This window comes from Lutzomyia longipalpis, chromosome 1 (assembly GCF_024334085.1).
Source record: "Lutzomyia longipalpis isolate SR_M1_2022 chromosome 1, ASM2433408v1".
Classification (NCBI taxonomy): domain Eukaryota; kingdom Metazoa; phylum Arthropoda; class Insecta; order Diptera; family Psychodidae; genus Lutzomyia; species Lutzomyia longipalpis.
In genome coordinates, this window is record NC_074707.1 from 43,509,822 (window position 1) to 43,532,750 (window position 22,929).

General features: G+C 38.3%; 3 protein-coding genes across 3 annotated transcripts; 2 read left to right on the forward strand and 1 right to left on the reverse strand.

Annotated features, from left to right (window-relative positions):
* The first annotated feature begins 1,113 nt into the window (after positions 1-1,113).
* Positions 1,114-5,559, forward strand: LOC129787542 (protein Skeletor, isoforms B/C). Its single transcript, XM_055823242.1, has 7 exons — positions 1,114-1,443; positions 3,010-3,220; positions 3,305-3,652; positions 3,718-4,135; positions 4,283-4,418; positions 4,479-4,772; positions 4,835-5,559. Exons 1-7 carry the CDS (start codon positions 1,374-1,376, stop codon positions 5,401-5,403), a joined length of 2,046 nt encoding a protein of 681 aa, XP_055679217.1. The 5' UTR covers positions 1,114-1,373; the 3' UTR covers positions 5,404-5,559.
* Positions 5,560-5,566: 7 nt separating this feature from the next.
* On the reverse strand, positions 5,567-13,601 carry LOC129787548 (protein fem-1 homolog A). The gene is made up of 5 exons (XM_055823252.1): positions 13,112-13,601; positions 11,346-12,121; positions 9,102-9,533; positions 7,747-8,015; positions 5,567-7,211 (listed from the first exon to the last, which is right to left on the reverse strand). Exons 1-5 carry the CDS (start codon positions 13,234-13,236, stop codon positions 6,861-6,863), a joined length of 1,953 nt encoding a protein of 650 aa, XP_055679227.1. The 5' UTR covers positions 13,237-13,601; the 3' UTR covers positions 5,567-6,860.
* Positions 13,602-13,944: 343 nt separating this feature from the next.
* Positions 13,945-22,097, forward strand: LOC129787500 (DNA polymerase zeta catalytic subunit). The gene is made up of 8 exons (XM_055823146.1): positions 13,945-14,183; positions 14,258-14,490; positions 15,452-16,236; positions 16,299-16,712; positions 16,786-18,383; positions 18,619-19,775; positions 20,441-21,806; positions 21,878-22,097. Exons 1-8 carry the CDS (start codon positions 14,061-14,063, stop codon positions 22,016-22,018), a joined length of 5,817 nt encoding a protein of 1,938 aa, XP_055679121.1. The 5' UTR covers positions 13,945-14,060; the 3' UTR covers positions 22,019-22,097.
* The last annotated feature ends 832 nt before the right edge of the window (positions 22,098-22,929 follow it).

The following is a 22,929-nucleotide window of genomic DNA, read 5'->3' on the forward strand; positions in this document are numbered from 1 at the left end:
AAAATTCTTAATTAACTTTGGCATCGGATGATTGTGACAAGAATTTTAAAATGAAATCGTTTATAGAATCGAATTTTGTGCTCTTTTAGAGATGATAAACTAAATGAATAAAATGAGATAAAAAGTTTACTTTTCAAGCTATTGATGAGAATTACTTACCTATCTTCAATAAAATATTTAAAATTAATTTGAGTCAAAATTGTTTAATCAAAGGAGTTTATTCACATTGTTTTCTTCATAGCTTAATTTGAAATTATGTTGGGAAAACATACATAATCCCGCAGAAGGCTAAAAACATTCGAAACAAACCAAACAAAATTTTTATTTTTTACTGAAGTCAATGGGAAATTTGGAATTTATTTACTCAAAAATATCATCCTCTTTTTTTTTTTAACTAATTTTGTCTGAAAATTTATGAAGCTTCTTTAGAAAATGAAAGATTTAAGCACTGATAAATGCTTTTACGTAAAATTAGCGAATTTTTAGGTAGGTAATTTTAATGGAAAAAATCTGTTAGCTGTAATGACTTGACTTTTGCGAGCTTCTATGAGCTTTTGCTTGTTTTATTTATTAACGAGCGAATTTGTAATATACAAACAAAAATGAGTAGACTCCTTTAAATTTTTTTGGATTTCTTGGAAATAATCGATGATCTTTTTTTTGAATTTATAACAGACGAGGGTTTGCAAAGGGTCATTAAGACAATTTTAAGAGATAATTAAGTAAATGAAAAAAAAATTCTAAGCGTTTAAGATGATTTAAAATAAGGAAAAAGATTTTTTTTTTAAATTAAGAAATAGATCATAACGTGAAATTCTAGAAGAAAGCTCAATGCTCTTGGACTTTGGATGTGTTTATGCAACAACATAGATTAAGTGTGCATGTGTGTATGCTAATCTACAACCAGACGAACGGGATGAACGAGCTTTGAGGTGTTACAGCATTGTCGTTTGCCACGTCTGTGCTTTTTCTTTATAATTTCACGCGCGTTGCTGGTGGAGCCGCGCGGGTCCCCTTCCACGCGAGTATCTCCAACATGCTGGGAGACAGGGAAGACTATATGGTGGATTTTCTCACACACCGAGGTCTCCACAACCGAAGAGACTCGACTTTGTCTTCAGCTCACGTTTCCACTGCGAACCATCACCTCAGTTGGTGCTGGAACTTTTACCTGAAAGACGTGCTCTGTTGCGAATTTTGTCCCAACAATTCTGTGCTGTTTGGCCGTTCTTGGATTACATTTTACCTTAGCGTGAAGAATGCCTCAGTGAGGCGTGAAATGTGTGCTATCGCGTGAAGGGTGTTGCCCAAGAAAAGAAAATTGATCCATCTCACAGCATAAAACATTTTCTTTGGAATAAAAGAAGACAATAATGTCGAAAGTAGTGCAAGTGTGGTGTACCTTTCTTGTATTTCACCTGAGCAATTTCTACTATTCAATTGGTAACGTTGTTGGTCATTTGCACTCTGAGTCGCCTTGAATTTGTCACAATAAAAATTTACTTTCAATTCCGGCCTTACGTTGCCGTTTAGAGGAGGAACTTTGCACACAAGCAACAAAGCCCTCTTGCAGATTCTTGCTCTGCATTTCTTACGCAGCAGCACAACTTCTCGCACGATTTTCCTTCAACCTCCTACAGCACATAGCGAAAGGTTAATGGAATTGAGAAGGAAATTTTTCTCACCAATTAACCCACCGCCGTCCCATTCATGCGGGAGCTGTGTGCAATGGAGCCTCGCGAGAATGAAAGATTTCAATGCCGAGGAAGTTGTGCGGAAAAAAAGTCCACCAAATTGGATTACGGTAGAGTGGTGGCGAAAAAAAAAGTAGAAAGTGATTCTAATGTGTTGTGCAAAAATTTACGACGTGGGAACCGGTTTCCGCAATTTTTATTTACAAAAGACACTAATGGCTTTGGCCAAAAGACCCAAAGAAACGTCGTCTTCAAGCGACGAACCCGCAATTTTTCATCAAACTCTTTTTTCTTTCTTCTATTTTTGGTCAAGCCAACAGACCCACTTTTCTAATTTGCTAATTTTTTTCACCCGAGAAGAAGATGAAAAAAAAAGATCAGAAAAGACAAGACAAAGAATGAGATGCGTTTGTTGCGTGAGAAAGTTTCCCAAGCCGCGGGTAAAAAACGAAAAGAATTAATTGTGTGATTTATCAATGAGAAAATCACTGAGAAAATTCTTTCCCGTTATGAGAGGAAAAATTATTTTTTTATTAAAACTTTAATGAATGAACAAGCGGCATTTTGCGTAAATATTTGACATTGGTGATATGCTAATTAATGCGCAACACAAAGGTCACGCAGAAACAAGAAGTGGATTTTCCTTAAGAAGCTTTATCAAAGTTAATTCTTCGGCTATTTTAAGATCATTGAATTTTACTTTTAAAGTTATTTCTTTATTGATGGAATACCAAATCAATTTAGTGTTTCTTTTAAATTGTGAGGACATATTAGGGGAGACCAGGGCCAATGAATTGAGTGACATTTATTTACAGAAAAGGCAAAAGAAAAAACGATAATTAAATTATATATTTTTTTAAAAGAGTTTCTTTTACCATTAGGGGATTTTTAATGATAAAAATTTCAATGAATTTTGAACTCAAGATTTATCTAGATTTTTTAAAACCATTATTTTATCAAATATTACGGAAAACAGGGACAATTTATTACGAACCTATTTAATAAAATTATTCTCTCTTAAATTAAATAAACTTTTGCATCTAAATTTAATTTATTTCAAGCAAATTTCTGACAATCAGAATTTTCGGAATTTTCCCTTCAGAATACGGACATACGCACCAATATTTTATTTTTTTTAATTCAGATTTAAGACAATAAACTTTAAAACTCTATCTAGAATTAATTTAATAGGTTTATCTAATTTTTATATTTTCTAAAACAATTTTATTTTTTCATTAGAAAGAATTTTCAAATATTTCTGATGATTAAACAATGATTTAGAGGCCTTAGATATTCTTTAATTAATTTTTTCCAGATTGTGCTGAAGAAAAGTATCAAGGAAAGTACATTGGAAAAATTAATTCTTACCATCATCAAGTTTCTGGGGATGTTTATGCCGTTGATGAAAATACCTTTCTCCTCTCGAGCTTCAATTATGACGGAAACGGAGCGGATACTTTCTTCTGGAGTGGAGCTTCTAATCGTCCTGGCCCTCAAGGATTTATTGTGCCAGATGAATTTGGAAAGTAAGCAAAAGAATCTCTTTTTATTCATTTTAAAATAATATTTTTTTGAAATCATTTAGTAATAAATTTTTTCATCTCTTCCAGGACAAACATCCTTGAAAGATACTTCAATAAGGACTTTACGTTGAAGCTTCCTGACAACAAGAAGATTACAGAGGTCAAATGGTTGGCTATTTATGATCTCAACAGTCAAAATGACTTTGGAGATGTCTATATTCCTGAAGACTTTGAGCCTCCAACTCCGCAAATTGGTGGAAGTTTCACAAAAGGATCTCATGGTGTTCGCAGTGAGAGCATTGAAATTCTGGATTCGAAGACAATCCGCATTCCGGAATTTAGTTACAATGGCGGTGGTAAAAGGACGCACTTCTTTGCTGGCGTTGGCCCTGCTCCATCAAGCAAAGGCAGCAAGATTCCTGATGAATTGGGATAGTAAGGCAACAGAAGCCTAAATAAAATTCTTTTAGGTTTTAAATATTTTTTTCTGACCTCTTTAGCTTAGATCCAATCAGGACATACGACAGTGAGACAATTACTTTGGAGCTTCCTGGAGATATGACAATCTTCGATATTGACTGGATCAGTGTGTACGATCTGGACAGAAATGAGAATTTTGCATCAATTCTGATTCCAGATGATCTCAATGTTCCACCTTCTCTAACAAAGATCCAACAACATCCAGCTGCTTTGCCAAACTGCAGACAACTCCACAAAGATCTGCGTGTTTCATGGGAAGTCTTTGGTCCGCAGATTACAATTGAATTAGCAGGACAGGTGCTTCCTGATGAGTACATGTCCTTTGGTCTGTCTGGCTCTGAAGAGAGGAGTCAAATGTTAGGAGCTGATGTTGTTGTAGCTTACATTGATGGCTTCAGGGGCTATGCAACAGATTACAACATTACTTCGCTTGCTCCTGTGAGTTTTTACTTTTATTTATAGGATAAATGCTCTGTTTCTGATAAATGATCAAATCTTAAATTATAAGATTTAAGACATAATAAGGAAGCTAAGTTAACGAAATTTAGGAGAATTTTACTTTATCAACTTTGTCTTCCTTTTCAGTGCGTTCAAGTTCTAGGACAGAATAAGGGCGTTTGTCGGGATGATGTAGTTGGTGGTCTGGACAGTTTTCAGATCCACACGTTTACACGCGAAGATGGGATAAATACGATAACATTCCGAAGGACACTGATATCCTGTAAGTTCAACCATAAATCTTTGCTCTGAGCATGTAAAACTAATTCTCTTTCCTTGGCAGCTGATCCTGGTGACAAGGAATTCCTCCTTGATAAACCAATGTACGTTGTATGGGCAATGGGACTCCTTGACTCCAATAAGGAGCCTGCTTTCCATGACATCTACCCACGACAGGATGTTGTGATTCACTTCAATTCAACTGATCCTGTTAACGACTGCTTTAGCTTCACACGCAGTGAGCGATCGCAGGCAAAAGAACCTTGGGAGAAGACACAGATCTTTGACAGATCCATCAGATCGTTTACGGCTGTTTTAGGTCCTGCTGGAGGGAAACGAGGATATCAAGGGATAACGGGTAAAGTTAAACTTACAGAATTTCAGGAGTTCTTAATTTTGTAAAATGAATGTGTTTTTCAGGACACGTTTCAAATGGCCTAGCGTGGTACATCAATGGCGTCATGATCCCAGAACTCTGGCTTCGTCGTGGTCTGACCTACGCCTTCCGTGTTCATGGGGGCAATAATCCCCATTCCCCTGAATACTACCACCCTCTGGTTATCACAGATGAGCCTAAAGGAGGCTATGATCGTCTCACAGACGCCAAACAGTCAGAGATTCGCGTGCTGGCCGGTGTTGAATTCACAAGACGTGGTCGACCAAAGCCCACAGCAGCTGGCCCCTTGTGCATAGCACGTCATCAGGAGCATCAGGATCGTCGGCTAGACGACAATTTCCCAACATTTAAGAAGTTCAACAGGACCCTGCACTACACGTGCGAGCCTGGAGATCCTGCTACCCTCGAAATCACTCCCAACACCTCCTGGCCTGATATAGTCTACTACAACAGCTTCACGCATGCAAATATGGGGTGGAAAATTCACATTGTCGATAGTTTTTCCACCAACGTTGGCTGTAGTCAGCGATTAGAAATTTTCCTGCTCTTCGTGGCACTCTTGCTGTCCAACGCTGTAGCTCTAAGAAGCTAAGAAAAAAAAATGTGATCTCGGCTTTCGAGGAAGATGACGCGAAAGGACAAAACGAGAATAAATCGAATTTGACTGAAAAAAAAAGGTTTTTAAAAAAATCTAATTCAACGATCCTTCATTAAAAAATAAATAAAACTAAAAATAAATTTAAAAAAACACACGATCTAGCACAATTATTGTATTTTGCATTCTTCAGAAGAATGAATTTTATTATATAATAATTAGTTATCCTTCTCAATGCTACTTAAAAATACAGACAACTATTGTAAGCAATTTCTTTTTATTATGTAGTATTTCATTAGAATCCCTACGAGACCTTGTGTTTGTTTTTTTTTTAGATGTGATTCCTGTGCAAAGAAGTCACAACTGTCAATAATATATAATATTTACAGTAAACAACAATAGAGTTTTTCTTTTTACTTGAACAACGTGCCTAAAAGTTAATGAGGCTATTTTTTTGGGGAAGATTTCATCTTGCTCACTCAATTTGATTTATTTTATGCTTTGTGTACATTTTTTCTTCACGATTTTTATTGCAGAACATCTTCTTTAGTTTGCTTGCAAAATATTCTAAAAGCTTCTTTCTCTTTCTTTTTCTAATTAACATAAATTGCAAATTTTTTTATTGCACACTTGAAAGAGAAATTGAGTTCTAAAGATTTTTTTTGAAGGAGTTTATTCACTTTTAAGCTCTCATGATAATATTTTAAATAACTTAACAAAAAAAAACTTGCAAAAATGTTAAAAGGTAAAAAGCGAAGAAACATTCAATCAAATTCCTAAGAAACTTCATATTTTCTTTAAAACCGCTTAAAGAAAATTATGTCACGCCCCCATTGTATCTAAGTTTACTTAAATGCATAAAACATATGCATCACTGCTTCAAACGTTGATTTTTTTCACATTCAAATTGATTTAAATAATAAACGATCATTGATCACAGTTCTGAAGCATTTATTCAAGCATAAACGTCAATGTGATCTTTTATTTAAGAAGTCATTATTGCTCAGAGCTCTGAAGCATATGCTTTGAGCTTTCAAAGACAAAATTAGAAACAAATGGATGTGTGGTTTTTAGCCAATCTTTTCAGAATATTTGAAAGTTTTTTTTTGGTTTTCTTGGAGATTTTTTTTTAAACAATTTCCACGTGCTTCTTTGTCTCTTTCTTTTTTTTTCTTTCAAATAATAACTTGTGACCCACAAAATGAATAACCTCCTTTCTCTGCACATTAAAAATGCAAAGAACGCACCAAACGCACCATAAAACGATTTGATTGATACAATAAAGTCCTTTGAAATCCCCTTAAATTGTCACTACATGAGAGAGATAGTTTCACTTGAGGCAATTATTATTACATAATAGTTTAATTTGAACCTACTTAACAATAATTTTAATCCTGATTTATCATCATTTCTCCTTCTTTATTTCCTTTCAAATAATTCCCCATTAAAAACTTTTAAACTTCATGCTGTCGCACAAACATTTCCAATGTTTTGGGAACTTGATTCCTATATGGAATCCTATACTTTGTAATAACGGTGGAAGCTAGGCATTTAAGTGAGATATAATTCATTAGACAAATCTCATTGCCCGGATTGCCCGAGATCATATTCATTGGGCGATCATCCGCCTTATTGGGCTGATCGAGATGTGCACCGTGCTCAAGGAGTGCATGCACGAGGCGTACGTTGAAGTTGTAGGGCATCGATGCAATGTGCAATGGTGTTGATTTGGACTCATTCCGGACATTCACATCAGCCCCACACGATAGAAGTAGTTCCACTACTTCTAAACTCGGGAAGATCACCTGAAAATCACGAAGAAATATTTAGTTTTTCTTGGCACAACAACAAAACACTTTGCAAGTCATCGCAAATGGGATCGATGATCACTAAATTTGAAGTTCAAGATCAATTTCACGATCGATTTGGCATTCGATCAAATAGTACGATCATTTGCTTAGTTCTCCCTCCTCTCTCTAATTGAAAATTTATGTGTGTGTATGTTTTTCAGCTAGATTTAAAACAGAGATTGAGTTTGTTTTGACGTCAATCACCGTGTAATTCGTATATTGCATTTTAGATCAAATTGTAGCACAAATTTATCCGGATCAGTTCTGTTTTTGAAACGATCCAAATATGTGTTTTTGCTTGAAAATTTATATCTTTTATGCATTTATTTCTCAGTAAAATATTCTACTCTGTTTTGTTGCTTTGTAAAGTAAAGCCAGAGGCAAACTTTCGAAGGAAAAAACTTCAATTTGTTTTAAAATTACGTTGAAATCATTAAATCGGAACTAAAAAAAAACTTTCTTGTAAAATTTGTAATTTTTTCAAACTCACCGTCAAGTTATTGTCATCGGAAAAGTACCCACTGTTGATGACATTCAATCTTGATACTGAAAGATGAAGGAGGGTATCATTGGTACAGGCGCTCCTGATATTGCTGCTGACTAGCTCAGTCACGGCCGTTGCCACCAATTGCTTCTTTGCATCTGTATTTGCCGTTGTGACCAACAAATAGATCAAATGGGTGATGCATTTAAGCATTCTATCAAAGTTCTCCTGCTGTTTCCTATGGACTGGCCTAATGGTCAGATACTGCCGAGATTCTGCACGAAAAAACGATTAATTTGCATCAATTTTTCAAAAGGAAAACCCTAGGGGAGACCGGGGTAAAAAAAAAGTCAATTTGCATAAATCCTTATCTGCTGGATTCCCCAAGGGCCATAAAATTTCCTCGATAGGTCATTCTTTTAGGAAATTTCCTGGCCTACAACTTTGTCTCAGGCCGCTTTTCTCTATCTCCTCGGGAAAAATGAGTTTTCTAGCTTTTCCTGAACCCTTCCAATTCGGACTTTTTTTAAACTCGGCGGGTAAATATAGTTACCAGCGGGGTAAATAAAGTCATTAGAATTTTCTGACATTTCCAATGATTTTCCACATGAGAGATTGATAGTAGTTGATAGCTAAACTTCTCACCTTTTGATCCGCGACAAGGATTTTCACTTTTCTATCCATTTAAACAGAGAATTTTGTGATTTTCTCAATCACGCCATTTTGCAATAAATGGTTTGAAAATATGTCAAAAATTTCGAAGTTCCATATGATTTACATTGGTTCACTATATATACCCCAAAGGGCATGATTTGATTTAAATAATTGTTCAGAAAAATCATTAAAAGTTAGTGAAATATACACCTTGGCAACATTTTCTACAGTAACCCAGCTAGTGAGAGAAATAGTCAGATTGGAAAATGAGTTTTTCTTTCACAATATGCAAAAGTTTGGGAAATGGGCCTAAAATTTTATTAATTTTTTTACTCCTTAACTATTGTTCGGATAATCTCCAAATTGCAGTCAAGTATTGAAGATTGGGAAAGCTAAACTATGTGTTGAACCTGGCGTAAGACAATTTTCTTTGTTTTTCCGGTCGTCGCCAGGGGTAGAAAATTTCGTCCAAAAAAGGAGTGAGGCCACTGAGGAAGGCCCGGATAAGTGTTGAAAGCTTTGGGAAGTTCGTCTATTTTTGTTGGACGAAATTTTCTACCCGGAAAAACAAAGAGAAAAGTTGGGAAAGCCTTCCACCATATTTTTTTCCGATTTATAAGTTGGGAAAATTTGGCATTTGAAAATTCCTAAATGACTTTTTTTACCCCGGTCTCCCCTATTTAGTTTTAATAAGAAATAAATCTCACCATTGATATTCCTTGTGAGAAGCCTAAAAACCTTGTAAACATCTTGGAAGCGTGGGATATCTTGATCAACAATCTCATTGGGCATCATATGAATGTACTTATCAAGCTGATCAAGTAGCAGCTTAACAATTGCTTGAGCTGTGACGCACGTTTCTGAATGAAGGATTGAATGTTTCTCAACTCTGACCTCAAGCGCCAGGCACCACAAGTCAATGCAACGCTGAAACTGCAAAGAATCCGCATAAGAGGCACCCCGAAACATTAGACGAAACAGCGTGTCCTTGTGATGAATTCCCAGGACTCGTTCGCAAATTAGCAAACTCTGAATCCTCATGCTGTCCACATCAGCGGCAATATTGTCCAATTCGGCAATTGTGTGGAACTCCACGGCATTCCCAAAGGCTTCCCGAGGTGGTAGAACGGGTTTTTTCTCTGTAAAACATCAACACAAATACCTACATTGAACCCCATCGTGTAACCTTGCGGGTCATATCTTATCACACACGTTTTTTTCTCATTCTTCCCATTCTTTTTTTTTATTTACTAACCCACAAAAACATTGCGATTTTTTTCCATGCAACTCGGCCTTATCACATCAAAAATATAATACGAAGATAGAGCCTCTGTGTAAGCATTTTTTTTTTGTGTCTTCAAGCCAACCGCTCACATCCAAATTCCTTATTTATTTTTCCGCTATTTGCGCGCTAAGAAAATTTACATTGGGATAAGTTTTGAGGGGCACACGATGCGCGTGCAAAGGAATTTTTTGAATTCCTGAAAACGAAGAAATTCCACAAATTCCACCAAGAAATATTATCGATATAAATTGAGTTCGAAAGCTTTTGGAGGGAGGGGGAGGGGAAATCTCATTAAAAAGAATTTCCCACATTTTACTCCAATTTATCTTCACCGATTTTCTGCACAATAATAGCTATTTTGCGATGGAACATTATTCATCTTCCGGGGAAAATTGCTTAATCATGGTATAATGGTAGGTTAAAAATGAGAATTTTTATATTTTTATCTTCCTCCTAGGAAAGTGCCTACAGGTTGTAATGTGAAGCATTTTCAAAAGGGGCATTCATCTGGTTAGAAAATGTTGAAATTGAATCGTATAAATCAGGAAAATATCCCGGATATGCATGGAAATTTTATTTTGGTTGAAAAAACGTTTCTCATTTCACTGAAATCGAATAAATTTTATTAAAGAAAGAGCTTTATTTCCTATTTGCAGTGAGAATGCACATTGACTCCACCCAAATGTAAAATAATGGAGGGGGGAAAGGATAACAAATGATCGTTACACTTCGGCTTTTATCGGATCTATCAGCCAATGAAAAAACACTTGCATTTTTTTATGATTGGTTCGATTTTCCGAGGAAATCCGAAGAGAAATGAATTCATATAAATATTTTAATTGGGGGAAAGAATCGGAACAAACATTTCAGAATAAAAAAGAATAAGAAATTACCAAAGATCTGGAAAAAATCGGCAGAAATTTAATTTTAAATTTATGAAACATTTGCGCACATGTTTCATTGACGTTTTGGCCTAATATTATTGAAACATTTCTGCTCATTTAACCCTTTCGCGTTTTTTGGGTCATACGCTGACCCAAACGTGAAACATTTTCTTTTTCCAATTATTTATTAATTTAATTCTTTTTCCGAGATACAAATGCATCAAATAGACGCAAAAGAAGCCAAAGAAGACATTCTGACTGAGAAAAGTTCTCTAAAAGCATCCACAGAATAAATATCCTGATAAAAAGAGCGCATGTTTCAATGTTTCATGTGGACGCGAAACAGTTAAACTTTTAAGAAAATTTCTTGAGAATTTATTTTCTACAAGATATTTTGTTAATTAAACTAAAGAAATTTCAACAACAAAAACTAAATCTTAAACACATCCGGCTTAAAAACAATTTCTCCCCTAATTTTAAAGATTTTTATAGAAAAAGTAAGTTTATTTAGGAGACTATTTAGTAGCAGTAAAACTGCCATAAAGTGTAATGAATAAATTAGAGAAAAGTTATTAAATTCAGCCAGATAGGAGCCCCCCAATAAAATACGTAAGGAATGTTTATCATTTCCCGGAACGTGCTGAAATTCGCAAAGCTATTGCGGTGATGATTTATCAGCCACGCGGTTAGTCGAGCTTTTTGTTTACAATTGAGAATTTGTTATTTATCGCATAATGTGGAAATAAGCGGCACATCTTGGTGTCTCCGCAGCTCCTACTCACCAATATAGACTGATTCTCGCTGCCGGATGTGATGAGCTAGCCTCCAGTGGAGGATCGTAATGCGTGTCTCATTTTGTTCATCGAGAAATGTTGACCCAATGAGCTCATGCGCCTCCGCAAGACGTTCAGCACTGTAGCTAATGCGATTCTTGAGATACTCAAAAATCTGATGAGCCCCCTTGAGGCAGGCCAGCTGCAAACTATCATCCCCGTAGCGACTCTTTGCAAATGGATCAGCACCATGCTTCAAGAGGAGCTTCGTCGTTTCCAAGCGATGCTCCTGAATGGCATAGTGCAGAGCTGTCTTGTCCTGAATATCTCGCGCATTCACATTTGCCCCCTTGCTGATTAAATACATACAAAGTGTCACAGATTGCACGGAATTAATGAGGCACGTGCCCCCGTTGTAATTGGCCTTCGTTATGTCCGCCCCATGCTCAACGAGGTACTGCACAATCTCCACATGTGTCATGTAGCATGCACTCCGCACCGGGGTGCTGCCAGTGTCCGAGAGAGCATTAATATTCGCCCCAAAGCGTATCAAGAGCTTCACCACCGCCAAATTCCCAGACACAGCGGCAGACCAAAGTGGTGTGACGCAGTGCACAGATCGATCTTCCGGCACTTCGTACAGCCCTCGTTGCTCAATGTCTGCATCACATTCCGTGATCAGCAGCTCAGCCACACGAACATTCCCGTGCTTGCAGGCAAGGAAGAGCGGTGAACACCCATCACGGGTCTGCTTTACAACTTCACGACGTTCCTCACGGCGTAAACTGCAACGGCGAGGAAGGAAAAAAGAAAGAAACAATGAAGCCCCCTTTACACTTTCACTCTCTTCCGGAAACCGAGTTGTACAGCATACAGTTGCAAGATGCGAGAAAGCGTAACAAATGGGGCATGTGTGTACGGTAAAATGTATTTTTGTGGCAAAAAAAACTGATTGTTGTGTGTGGCGGAAAATTGTTGAGTTCATTCATTGATGAGACAATAAGAAAATTTATTTTTATCTCAACTAAACAATTTAAATTTTGGCACAGATTTTTAAGAAAAAATTGCAAACGACGTTGTCCTTTGAAAAAATTAACTTCTTGAGCGAGTTGAAATTTATTTAGATAAAAGAATTTTATTTAAAAAGAAATATTCAATGAATGTTAGCCTGCTCAATAGGGATGTTTAAAAGGACTTTTTATGGAATTTCATAATTTCCTCTTGCTCAGAAGATCCTTTTGACAATATTTAATGAAAAATTATTCTATAAATTTAATTTGGTTTCATTTCTTAACCTAGAACCTACTTAGGCTTAGAAAAAAAAAAAGAAAAATTCTTATTCTGCGAGAGTACTCATTATAGAACAAGAATAAATTCAAGGAAAATCGTAAAAGTAGTCAAAAACTGAAAAATTCATTAAGAATTTTTCAAGACGTCGCTATATGACAGAAAAGTGACGCTTTTTTGCTTTTTCTTAACCTATAAATTATCATTCATTCAAAAAAAGGTCCTTCCGGAAGTTAAATATCTCACAAGTTAACAAAACAAATATTTAAAAATAAATAGCTTTAAGATCTAGATAACCTAAAACGTAAACAAAAGACGACCTTGGTGGGATCTTAATCTTTAATCTACAACCTTCTACGGGTTCAACAACTCTGTCAGGAGGAACTTTCGATGTTGGGTGTTTTTTGTGGATGGAAAGCATTGAGAAGTGAAAACAGTTACAATGAATTGGATATTTTTAGTGCGATTGAACGGAGAAATTGTATTACCTTCTAATGCGATCTCTGAGTACGGAGGTATTCTCATTGTGCACGGATTTGCATTCCTCGAAGAGAAAATGTATCGTGGACTCCAAGTATCGCTGTTCCGAGGCGAGTGAGCTGAATTTGGACATTTCTCCCTGGTTCTTCACTTTTCTTTTCACTGTTGCTGATTCAAACGACAACTCTCACCATGCCACGGATTTTCTTTTCAAGGAGTTTTCTCGTAAAAGAAAATTTTCTGCCCTCACTAATTAGTGGAACTTCCTATTGTTACGGATTTTCTTCATGCCACACACACTACCTACGCACTTGTCGTCACTTGCATATTGCACAATCACCAATTGCCTGGTTCACAGTGCTGCAAATCACATCACTATCACGGGAAAATTTGAGGGAGTTTCCTGAAAATTCAAGGATTTTCACGAGGAGCAAAAATTCGATGGGAGTTCCTCTCCGTGAGCACCAAAGAAATCTGACAAACTTTTGACAACACGTCCCACCAACAAATACTCACTGGAGATTTACCAGACTGGAAAACTCATGACGGTTTTTCAAGGTAAATATCATGTGACAATTTGTGGCATTTTAATGGACAAGAATTTGTTGTTTTTTCAAGAATTATCAAAACATCAGAGCATGACACTCATGGATAAGATAACTAATCTCTCAAGGATCCTTTCACTAATATTATATTGAACCATAAAATCTACGAAAACCATTATTTGAATAACTTCTGGTAAAAAAGAAAAAAAAATCTTCAATTTTGTCTCGTGACACTCCAAAGAAAAGGCACACCTTGAGTCTCACTTTACCTTCCCCTCCAAAATGACGAGAAATGCAATAAGAAGAAGAAATGAGAAAAAGAAGAATGTCAAAGTGGAGAAATTCAAAAGTCCCTTTATTGCAAATTTTCGCGAAATTGTGAGAAGTGCAGCCTGCGAAGTGCCTTGCAAAGATGCCAGAAACCACGGAAGCAGTGACTTCTGTGCGAATTGTGAGCGTGGACCACTATCTGGCGCCACCAAATCCCAAATTCGATGTTGCGTACTCGGAATTCCGCGGCGCCGCTGTGAAGCGGGTGAGTTTTCTTTTTCTCCGCGCCTAAAAAAAAATGCGCTCCAATATGAATTTCCGGCTTTCCCCCCGAATTAGGTGCCCGTGATCCGGGTGTTTGGTTCCACGGCCAATGGTGACAAAGTCTGTGCCCACGTTCATGGGGTCTTCCCGTACCTGTACGTTCCTGTGGAGTCGGGGGAGTCCGATGCAGCTTTGGGGCAATTTGCATACCAGATCACACACGCCCTGGATCGAGCACTCAGTGTATCCCAGGGCAGACTCACCAGCACAACGCAGCACATCTTCAAGGCAGTCCCAGTGCGTGGCAGGTGAGTCCGTCTTCTGTGTTCTCTTCCTGTATGAAAGGCGTCTTGCTGAGTTGATTCGTGTCTAGATTAAAGATTTCCCCTCTCGGTGGAGCTTGAAGTGTTATGCTTTTCGTTGTTTTTGAAGAGAAGAGTTAGGGCATATGCTTCCTTCATTTATTGTACAGCATATGCTTTTAGCTTTCCTATCGACTCTTTCAAGGCCTTCATCAGGGGCTCATTAATAATTTCTTTAAATTCTTAAAAAAAAAGGGATCATAATGATTTTTGGTTAGATTTTAATTATTTGCTGCATTTTTCGTCGGTTTATTTTTATATTCTCATAATTAGGCATATGCAACGCAGCATAAGCTACAGCCTCTGATAATTTTTATTTGCAACTTCTAAGGCAATTTTTGATGTTCATTTGATAAATTGTTTTGAGACTAGATTCTAAATTAAATTAATAATTCTAGTATTCTTTGGATATTGCTATGGCTAAGAAGCATATGCTGCAGAGTCCGATTTTATTGTACTTGTTGACTGTTGTTGCGGATTGTTGAAATTTTACAGGTTACTAAGAAAAATTAGATGAAATTGTAATTAATTTGCAATATTCAGGGATTTTAACATTACGCATACTCTATGCAGCATATGCTGCAGCCCCTGTTAAACATCATAAATTAATAAAATTCTTTTCAACTTTTGAAATTTTTAATTCCCTATATGAAGAAGGGTAAAAAAGTAATCTTTGATAAAATTGTTGTAACATTTATGTATTTTTAACATTACACTCTATGCAGCATATGCTGCATCATTTGATATAGGTCACAAATTAATCAAAGAGTCTCAAGAAAATTCTTTTTTACTTAGTTAGAAACTTTTTATTGACTCTGAAATTCTTAACTATGTACATAAATGAAGACCCAAAAATAAAGAAAAAACAAATTTTCTTAATTTTAATTTTAATTTTAATTTATTTTAGACCCTTCTATGGCTACCACGCGAGGGATCATCTCTTTCTCAAGGTTTACTTCTACAATCCAGCAATGACAAAGAGGGCAGCCAATCTCCTGCAGAACGGCGCTATTTGTGGGCGAGTCTTTCAGGCTCATGAATCCCACGTTCCCTACATTCTGCAGTTCTTCATTGACTACAACTTGTACGGGATGAGCTTCCTCCATGCCAGCACAAAGAGTGTCCGCTTCCGGTCTGAAGATGAAGAAGATCTCCCCCGTATGGCCACAACTCGCGTGGAAATGGATATTCTGGCCAGTGAAATCCTCAATAGAACAAATATTCCGGGATGTGTGTCTGAGCATCAAAATCCAGGCATTGCTGCTATTTGGGATGATGAATTGCGACGACGAAGGGCAATGAATGTGGCTGATTTACCCCCAATTGAAGTGCCAGAATCTCAGGAACGCATTAATGTACATCCCACAGATACAGATCGATCTTTCCGGGAGATTCTCATGCGGAAATTTATGTCAAAGAGCATGGAAATGAGTTCGGAGGAGTCTCCGGGCGCAGTTCAAAGTGGGCGGAAGTTTAATCTTTCAGCTCTTCTCAGTAATTCAGTCTACCCCGCAAGTTGTCCGAAGGAATTGCGACTCCCCGAGGCTTCCATGGTTCCTGATCATATTTTCGGGAAGGAGAGTACCTTTAAGTGTTCCGAAGATGATGAAAAGAGCTTCCTGGATGCTTCATTTGTCGATGAGAATATTATTTTGAGCCTCGAGGGACGATCTCAGAGTCAAAATGTTACGCGTAAGTTGAAGAAAATCCTCCTTTTGATGATTTTTCACTGATTTTTTTGGAAACTTTTGCAGTTGATGAGGATGATATGAAATTGCTGGAGATAATGCAGCAATTGGAGGAGAATGACGGTCGTGCAATTGATCTTGACAGTACTCTAGCACCGCTAAGTCAAAAATCATTTAGTTCTCAAATGAAAAAACTAACTCCGAGTCAGGAGAATAAAGTGGACTGTGATGGCAATGATGAGGATCTCATTGAGGATGAAGATCTCATCAATGAGTTCAATGAGACGATGGAATTTGTCGAGAGGGGTGCAGTGGATGGGATTCCACAGCTCGATGGTGAGCACGAAGTGCAAAAGCAGAGCCCCACGAGATTGCTCAAGAAGGGAGATAATTTTTCCAAGGAGAGCCCAAAGAGAACGTCAAAATCACCCAAGAAAAATCACTACGCACCGTTGGATTTAATTCTAACATCCCCATCTGGTGAGATTTTCTTCTTAATTTTTTGATTTTTTATTAAAAACAATATTCTAATAATTAAATTAAATCTTTGTAGGTACATCAAAACGGAAAAGATCCGCGGAATCAGTATCACCGATAAAGTTCAAAAGTATCCTAAAGACTCCTTCCAGTGCCACACCAAATGGCCATGCGGGGAGTGAACCAGCGAAGAAGAAGCTCAAATTCAATAATGTTGTAATTGTCAATGGATGCTTTACGCAAGCTCTGGATTTTACGCCAAAGCGTCAGCACAAAGATTTGGAAGTAAGCAAGAGTTTCAAAACAAAACTCGAAACATCTCCAATAAATTCGATGAATTTTGCGAATTTAAAGGAAAAATTCGGCATAACTGAATGCAAAGTTCTCTTAAAGCGGATAGATGTTAGTGCGTACATTGACAATGAGAAGATCACGCCGAAAAAGAAAGACTCCCCGAAGGTGGAAATGAAGAGAATCCGCAGGAGAAGTGTTACAAATGATGAATATAAATTTATTATTATTAATTCTCCAAATGTTCACGTTCAGCGGTTGGAGCAGGAAGATCTCGATAGAGCTCTGGGGAGTGTGCAGGAGAAGGAAATGGCTGAGAAGGAGGATAAGGCACGACCACCTAATGATAATGCGCACAAGTATGACATGGAGCATAATTTTTTTCCCATCGCCGGGCCGTCTAATGTGAATTACTACGACGCCACGGACATCCCGACGCACTACTACGGGGCGAAGGAGGGTGAAGATGGGGAATATGGGATGGATGATGGGATGAATAGTTTCTACGACATGACGGTGTGCTTGGATAATACGGATGATGAATTGAGTGCATTTGCGCGGGAACAGGAAGCAATTCTGACGGATGTAATGGGATCGGATGGTGGGACGGAGGAACCTGATAGAGATATAAAAATCTACCCACTGTCATCACCGCCAAATCCACACCATGTGCGTGAAACGATGCATGAGTATGGCATTGAGGAGCACACATACCCCCAACCCTTCTTCAGTGATCCCATTGATGTGGCACAGAGCTCCCGGAAGGAAGTGGGGCAGTCTGTGCTTCAGGTCAAAGGGAATAATGCGCTGAGTATATGCGAAGAATTCATCAGTTGCCTCGAAGATCTTCAAGGTCTCTCCAAGTGGCGACAGAAGAAGTTCCAAAGCGAAATGGGAGACTTTGTGGAAGCGAGTGACAAAGTTAACATCCGCGAATGCATGGCAACGGAAAAGGCGGCCATAATTGAGCCACAAACCTCCCCACCAAGCATAGCTGAAGCCAGAACATGGCTAAAAGTGCGCGAGAAGGTTTCCTCGGCGAAAATAACAATGGAATCCGTGGAAGTTGATAGTCCTGTTAAAGTTAAACGTGAAAAACAAAAGATGAATGTTGAAAATTCTCAACAAGACATTGAGGAATGCAGCAGTTCAAAGGCACGTTGCTCACTTACATTCAAAAGTGATCCATTTGGTGATGATTCTCAAATTGTTGAAGCATCACCATCATCATTGGACGCGTCGAAAGACGAGAAGAGTTCCCTGAAGAAGCGTCTCTCCTATGCAACGCGTCGACTAACGCGGAAAACTACCCACGAGAAGGTTCGCAATGGACACGGATCTCTCGAGGAACTCTCCGCGACAACTTCAATGGAGAATAAATTGGTAAAGGGTTCAGGGAGTCACCATAGAAATAACAATGTAAAGAGACGAACTCTATAGCAAAAAAGAAAAAAGAAATAGCGGAAGAATCTCTAAACAGTTGTGTTGTTTCTCAAAGAGACTTCCTCTCTTGAAAGAACAAAAGATAACTTAGCTTATGAACAATCTTCATTGTTACAAAGTTGAACGTTGAAAAGGAGACGTAATAAAATGAAAAAAATTGTCCTTTATTTTGTAGATTAGTGAATTAATGGAGAGGAAATCCTACCTAAAGACTCTCAATTTGTCCAGCAGTGATGATGCGCACGATGTGAGCAGTCTCGATGGGACTTTTGGATTCAAAGAGGATCTGGCAAATATGCGTAATGCCAAAGCATGCGTTGAGTACAACTTCCTCACGATCTTCTCAATGGAATGCCACATCCTCACACGTGGTGATCTCTGTCCAAATCCCGATGTTGATGGCATTGTTGCGATCTTCTATGCAGTGCAAAACAACGTTCCGGAAGATGATAAAGTCCCAACGCACGTAAGCGGGGTAATCATTGACGATATGTTCAGCAATGATGCAGGACTACGACACTCTGGCCTGGAAATCAATGCAATCCACGCCAAATGTGAGAAGGAACTTCTTGAGAAGCTTGTCGACTTGATCAAGTACTGGGATCCAGATATCCTTCTAGGCTACGAAATTGAAATGCATTCATGGGGATATATCATTGAACGTGGTTACGTTCTCGGTGTAAACTTACCCAATGCCCTATCAAGACTCCGTGTTGCCAATGAGGAAACAAAGAGAAGCGACGATGAGAAGGACGATGGTGTAGAGTATGAGTCAGAGCTGAAAATCTCCGGAAGGATCGTCCTGGATGTTTGGAGACTTATGCGAGAAGAAATAGCTCTGACTTCCTACACCTTTGAGAGTGTAGCCTATCACATACTCCATCGACGGTACCCCAAAAGATCCTACAGGGAACTAACGAAACTCTGGAATAGCCCAAAGTCACGATGGATTGTCCTTGAATACTTCCTTCTACGAGCAAGGGGAACACTTGAGATCCTCGATCAGCTAGATCTAATTGGACGAACGAGTGAACTTGCCAAACTCTTTGGTATTCAGTTCTTTGAAGTCCTTTCGCGAGGATCACAGTTTCGTGTTGAAAGTATGATGCTACGAATGGCAAAACCACGAAATTTTGTCTCAGTTTCACCGAGTGTGCAGCAGAGGGCACACATGAGGGCTCCAGAGTACTTACCACTGATCCTGGAACCGGAATCACGTTTCTACGTTGATCCTGTCATAGTGCTGGATTTTCAGAGTTTGTATCCGAGTATGATGATTGGGTACAACTACTGCTTCTCTACGTGCTTAGGGAGAGTGGAGCATCTCGGAGAGTGAGTGATCATTCTTTATATTCCTATCATTTTGCCATTTGTCCTTGTTCACGTTGTCATTGCACTTGATTTATGTCCTGTTAATTTTTGCCCTTCGTTTTGAATTCATGAGCTCTTGAATGAATGAATTTGTGGGCTCTTAAATCTGAGCTGTTTGAAGCCGAAGACTCACCTGTGTTGATCAGACTTTAGTCTGATAAGATTTAAGCTAGGCTAGACTAACAGGCTAACTAGAGATCAGACATTAGAAGTCTTAGTTTATCGCAGTCTATCTAAATTGTGAATTTACCTTAAAAAGAATACCCTGTTTAGTGGGTAAAAACGTTGTTACAATTTATAGGAGTTTGAATTTCAGGAGTTTGTTAGTCTTCATCAGGAGTTAGGAGTAAGACAAGAAAACTTGACAAAACAAACGATTTTTAGTGAAATACACTGATTTTGATTGAATAGACTAGAATAGATCATGATGCAGACAAGACTAAGAAATCCTTAACTAAAGCTAGTATCTAGAGTCTAGACAGTGTAGAATTAGAAAGCAAGCTTTGCGCGTCATCTTCTCCTTAATTTCGGAACAAGCCTACACACGAGCATACAAGCCTTCATCCCACAGCACAATCATCATCCATATAAGCGAAAAGACAGTTCACAGGATGACCTTATTTCAGATCGTCGGACCTCTTTGAATTCGGTGCTTCTCAGCTCAGAATAACACCGGATCAGGTGAAAAAATTCCTGGAGCGAGATCTAATAACAGTTTCTCCGTGTGGGGTGGTTTTTGTCAAGCCTCAGGTGCGAGAAGGTGTCCTACCGCGGATGCTCAGGGAAATTCTCGATACGCGATTTATGGTGAAGAAAGCAATGAAGATCCATTCAGCAGCAAGTCTCCAAAGGATCCTCCATTCAAGGCAGTTGGGACTTAAGTTAATGGCGAATGTTACGTATGGGTACACAGCGGCTAATTTTAGTGGACGGATGCCGTGTGTTGAGGTGGGCGATAGTGTTGTTAGTAAAGGACGTGAAACGCTTCAGAGAGCCATTGCACTTGTAGAAGCTGATCAGAAATGGCGCGTGAGGGTAGTTTATGGAGACACTGATTCCATGTTTGTCCTTGTACCGGGACGTTCACGAGAGGAGGCTTTCAGAATTGGTGCTGAAATTGCTGAAGCTGTAACAAAGGATAATCCAAAGCCGGTAAAGTTGAAGCTTGAAAAAGTCTATCAACCGTGTATTCTGCAAACGAAGAAGCGTTACGTAGGGTACATGTATGAGAGTCCTGATCAGAAGGAGCCTGTGTACGAGGCAAAAGGAATTGAAACAGTTCGAAGGGATGGATGCCCAATTGTTGGAAAATGTCTAGAGAAGTGTTTGAAGATCCTTTTTGAAACCAAGGATGTGAGCATAGTTAAGCGCTACATTTGTCGGCAGTTTACCAAAATTCTCAGCGGAAAGGCAAATGTTCAGGATTTAATTTTTGCCAAGGAGTTTAGAGGAGTCGACGGGTACAAGCCTGGTGCTTGTGTTCCTGCTCTTGAGCTCACGCGAAAATGGAAGCAAAATGATCCAAGGATGGAGCCAAGGAAAGGTGAACGGGTTCCCTATGTGATTGTCAATGGACCACCCGGTCTTCCGCTCATAAAACTAGTTCGGAGTCCGAGAGATCTCTTAGCTGATGAAGGACTAAAGATTAATGCATTCTACTACATACAGAAAGCCATAATCCCGCCTCTCAATCGATGCTTCCTCCTAATTGGTGTTGATGTGAACGATTGGTTTGCAAATCTTCCACGAGCTGCTACATTTGTTCCAGCCTTAGCCGTGGAATCATCCACAAGGCTACTCAATGGGAAGGGAGAGCAGAAGAAGAGCACAATTTCGCAGTATTTTGCCAAGACGAGTTGTGCTGCTGGCTGTGGGAATCAAACAAGCAATGGAATCTGCGAGGATTGTGCGAGGAATCATCCACAGAAGACTCTCCTAACTATCTACAACAGGATATCCACGCTTGAACGGAAGTACGGAGGTGTTATGAAGGTAGGGCGCTTGTTCTATTGATCCGTTCTGCTGCTGCTACGGATAGTTATCCAGATAGTTGTGCATTTCAGATTTGCCAGATGTGCTGCAGGGATGATAGAGAGACAAATTGCTGCTCCCTCGACTGCCCTGTTCTGTTCATTCGTACTCAAGCCTGGCGGGAGAGGAGGCATGTGGATTTTGCAATGAATGCCCTCGAGAATCGCATGTAGATTTTTATCAGTTTTATAATTTTATTTTTCATTTTTTTAATTATTAAATAAATAAACTGTGATGCAGTTTTAATTTTAATTTAAGCCTTTTTAATGATTTATTTTTGAGATCTTGAAATCGGTTGAGGTAAGAGCGTTTATTTTAAAAAATAATCCGAATATTCCAGCTAAATTGTAGAGATTTTTATTAGCTTTAAAAAAGAGTTCAATTTTAACAAAATCGGTTCAATAGAACTAAAGTTATAGCTAATTTTTGATAAAAATTATCGCGGCCATTTTGAAAACTTTTATTGATGTTAAAAAAAAATATATTTTTTGGGTGGTATTCTAGGATAGAGACACCTTTCAAGATCAAGATAAAAATCAAAATAAAGACCAAGACTGTCGGTATTCTACTTTACGACGAATTATCCAGGAAAGTAAAATCAAAATTTGCGTTATCCTACTTGGGTGGTATTCTAGGATAGAGACACCTTTCAAGATCAAGATAAAAATCAAAATAAAGACCAAGACTGTCGGTATTCTACTTTACGACGAATTATCCAGGAAAGTAAAATCAAAATTTGCGTTATCCTACTTGTCAGTTTCTTGGTTTCAGATTCGCGCCAAGAAAACTTTAGCGATATCTCTTTCTAACGCATTAATATTTTCTATTGCGCTTTCTCGTTCGCTCTCGGATGACAATTGAACGAAATTTAAACACTTCATGGGAATTTCTTCCCTATTGCCATTACATCCAGGAGCCCTGATTGTATAATCTCGGCTATTATTCCCAGGCATTATTGCTCCGGGAATGGAATGAATATTGTCGGAGAGGTGCTTTCTGCCTCCAGATTATGATAATTTGGTGGTAACTGTACCCCCAATGATGGGTATGCTACAGCAAAATTTTGAATTTTTCTTAGGAATCG

Excerpts from the sequence above, each read along its gene's own strand:
- LOC129787500 (XM_055823146.1), top strand. The coding sequence starts at position 14,061 with ATGCCAGAAACCACGGAAGCAGTGACTTCTGTGCGAATTGTGAGCGTG. Across the intron at positions 14,184-14,257 it reads GCGGCGCCGCTGTGAAGCGG|GTGCCCGTGATCCGGGTGTT; the intron begins GTGAGTTTTCTT and ends CCCCCGAATTAG. Across the intron at positions 19,776-20,440 it reads AGAGTGGAGCATCTCGGAGA|ATCGTCGGACCTCTTTGAAT; the intron begins GTGAGTGATCAT and ends ACCTTATTTCAG.
- LOC129787542 (XM_055823242.1), top strand. The coding sequence starts at position 1,374 with ATGTCGAAAGTAGTGCAAGTGTGGTGTACCTTTCTTGTATTTCACCTG. Across the intron at positions 3,221-3,304 it reads GTGCCAGATGAATTTGGAAA|GACAAACATCCTTGAAAGAT; the intron begins GTAAGCAAAAGA and ends CATCTCTTCCAG. Across the intron at positions 4,419-4,478 it reads CCGAAGGACACTGATATCCT|CTGATCCTGGTGACAAGGAA; the intron begins GTAAGTTCAACC and ends TTTCCTTGGCAG.
- LOC129787548 (XM_055823252.1), bottom strand. The coding sequence starts at position 13,236 with ATGTCCAAATTCAGCTCACTCGCCTCGGAACAGCGATACTTGGAGTCC. Across the intron at positions 12,122-13,111 it reads CTCAGAGATCGCATTAGAAG|TTTACGCCGTGAGGAACGTC; the intron begins GTAATACAATTT and ends TCGCCGTTGCAG. Across the intron at positions 7,212-7,746 it reads CCGATGACAATAACTTGACG|GTGATCTTCCCGAGTTTAGA; the intron begins GTGAGTTTGAAA and ends CGTGATTTTCAG.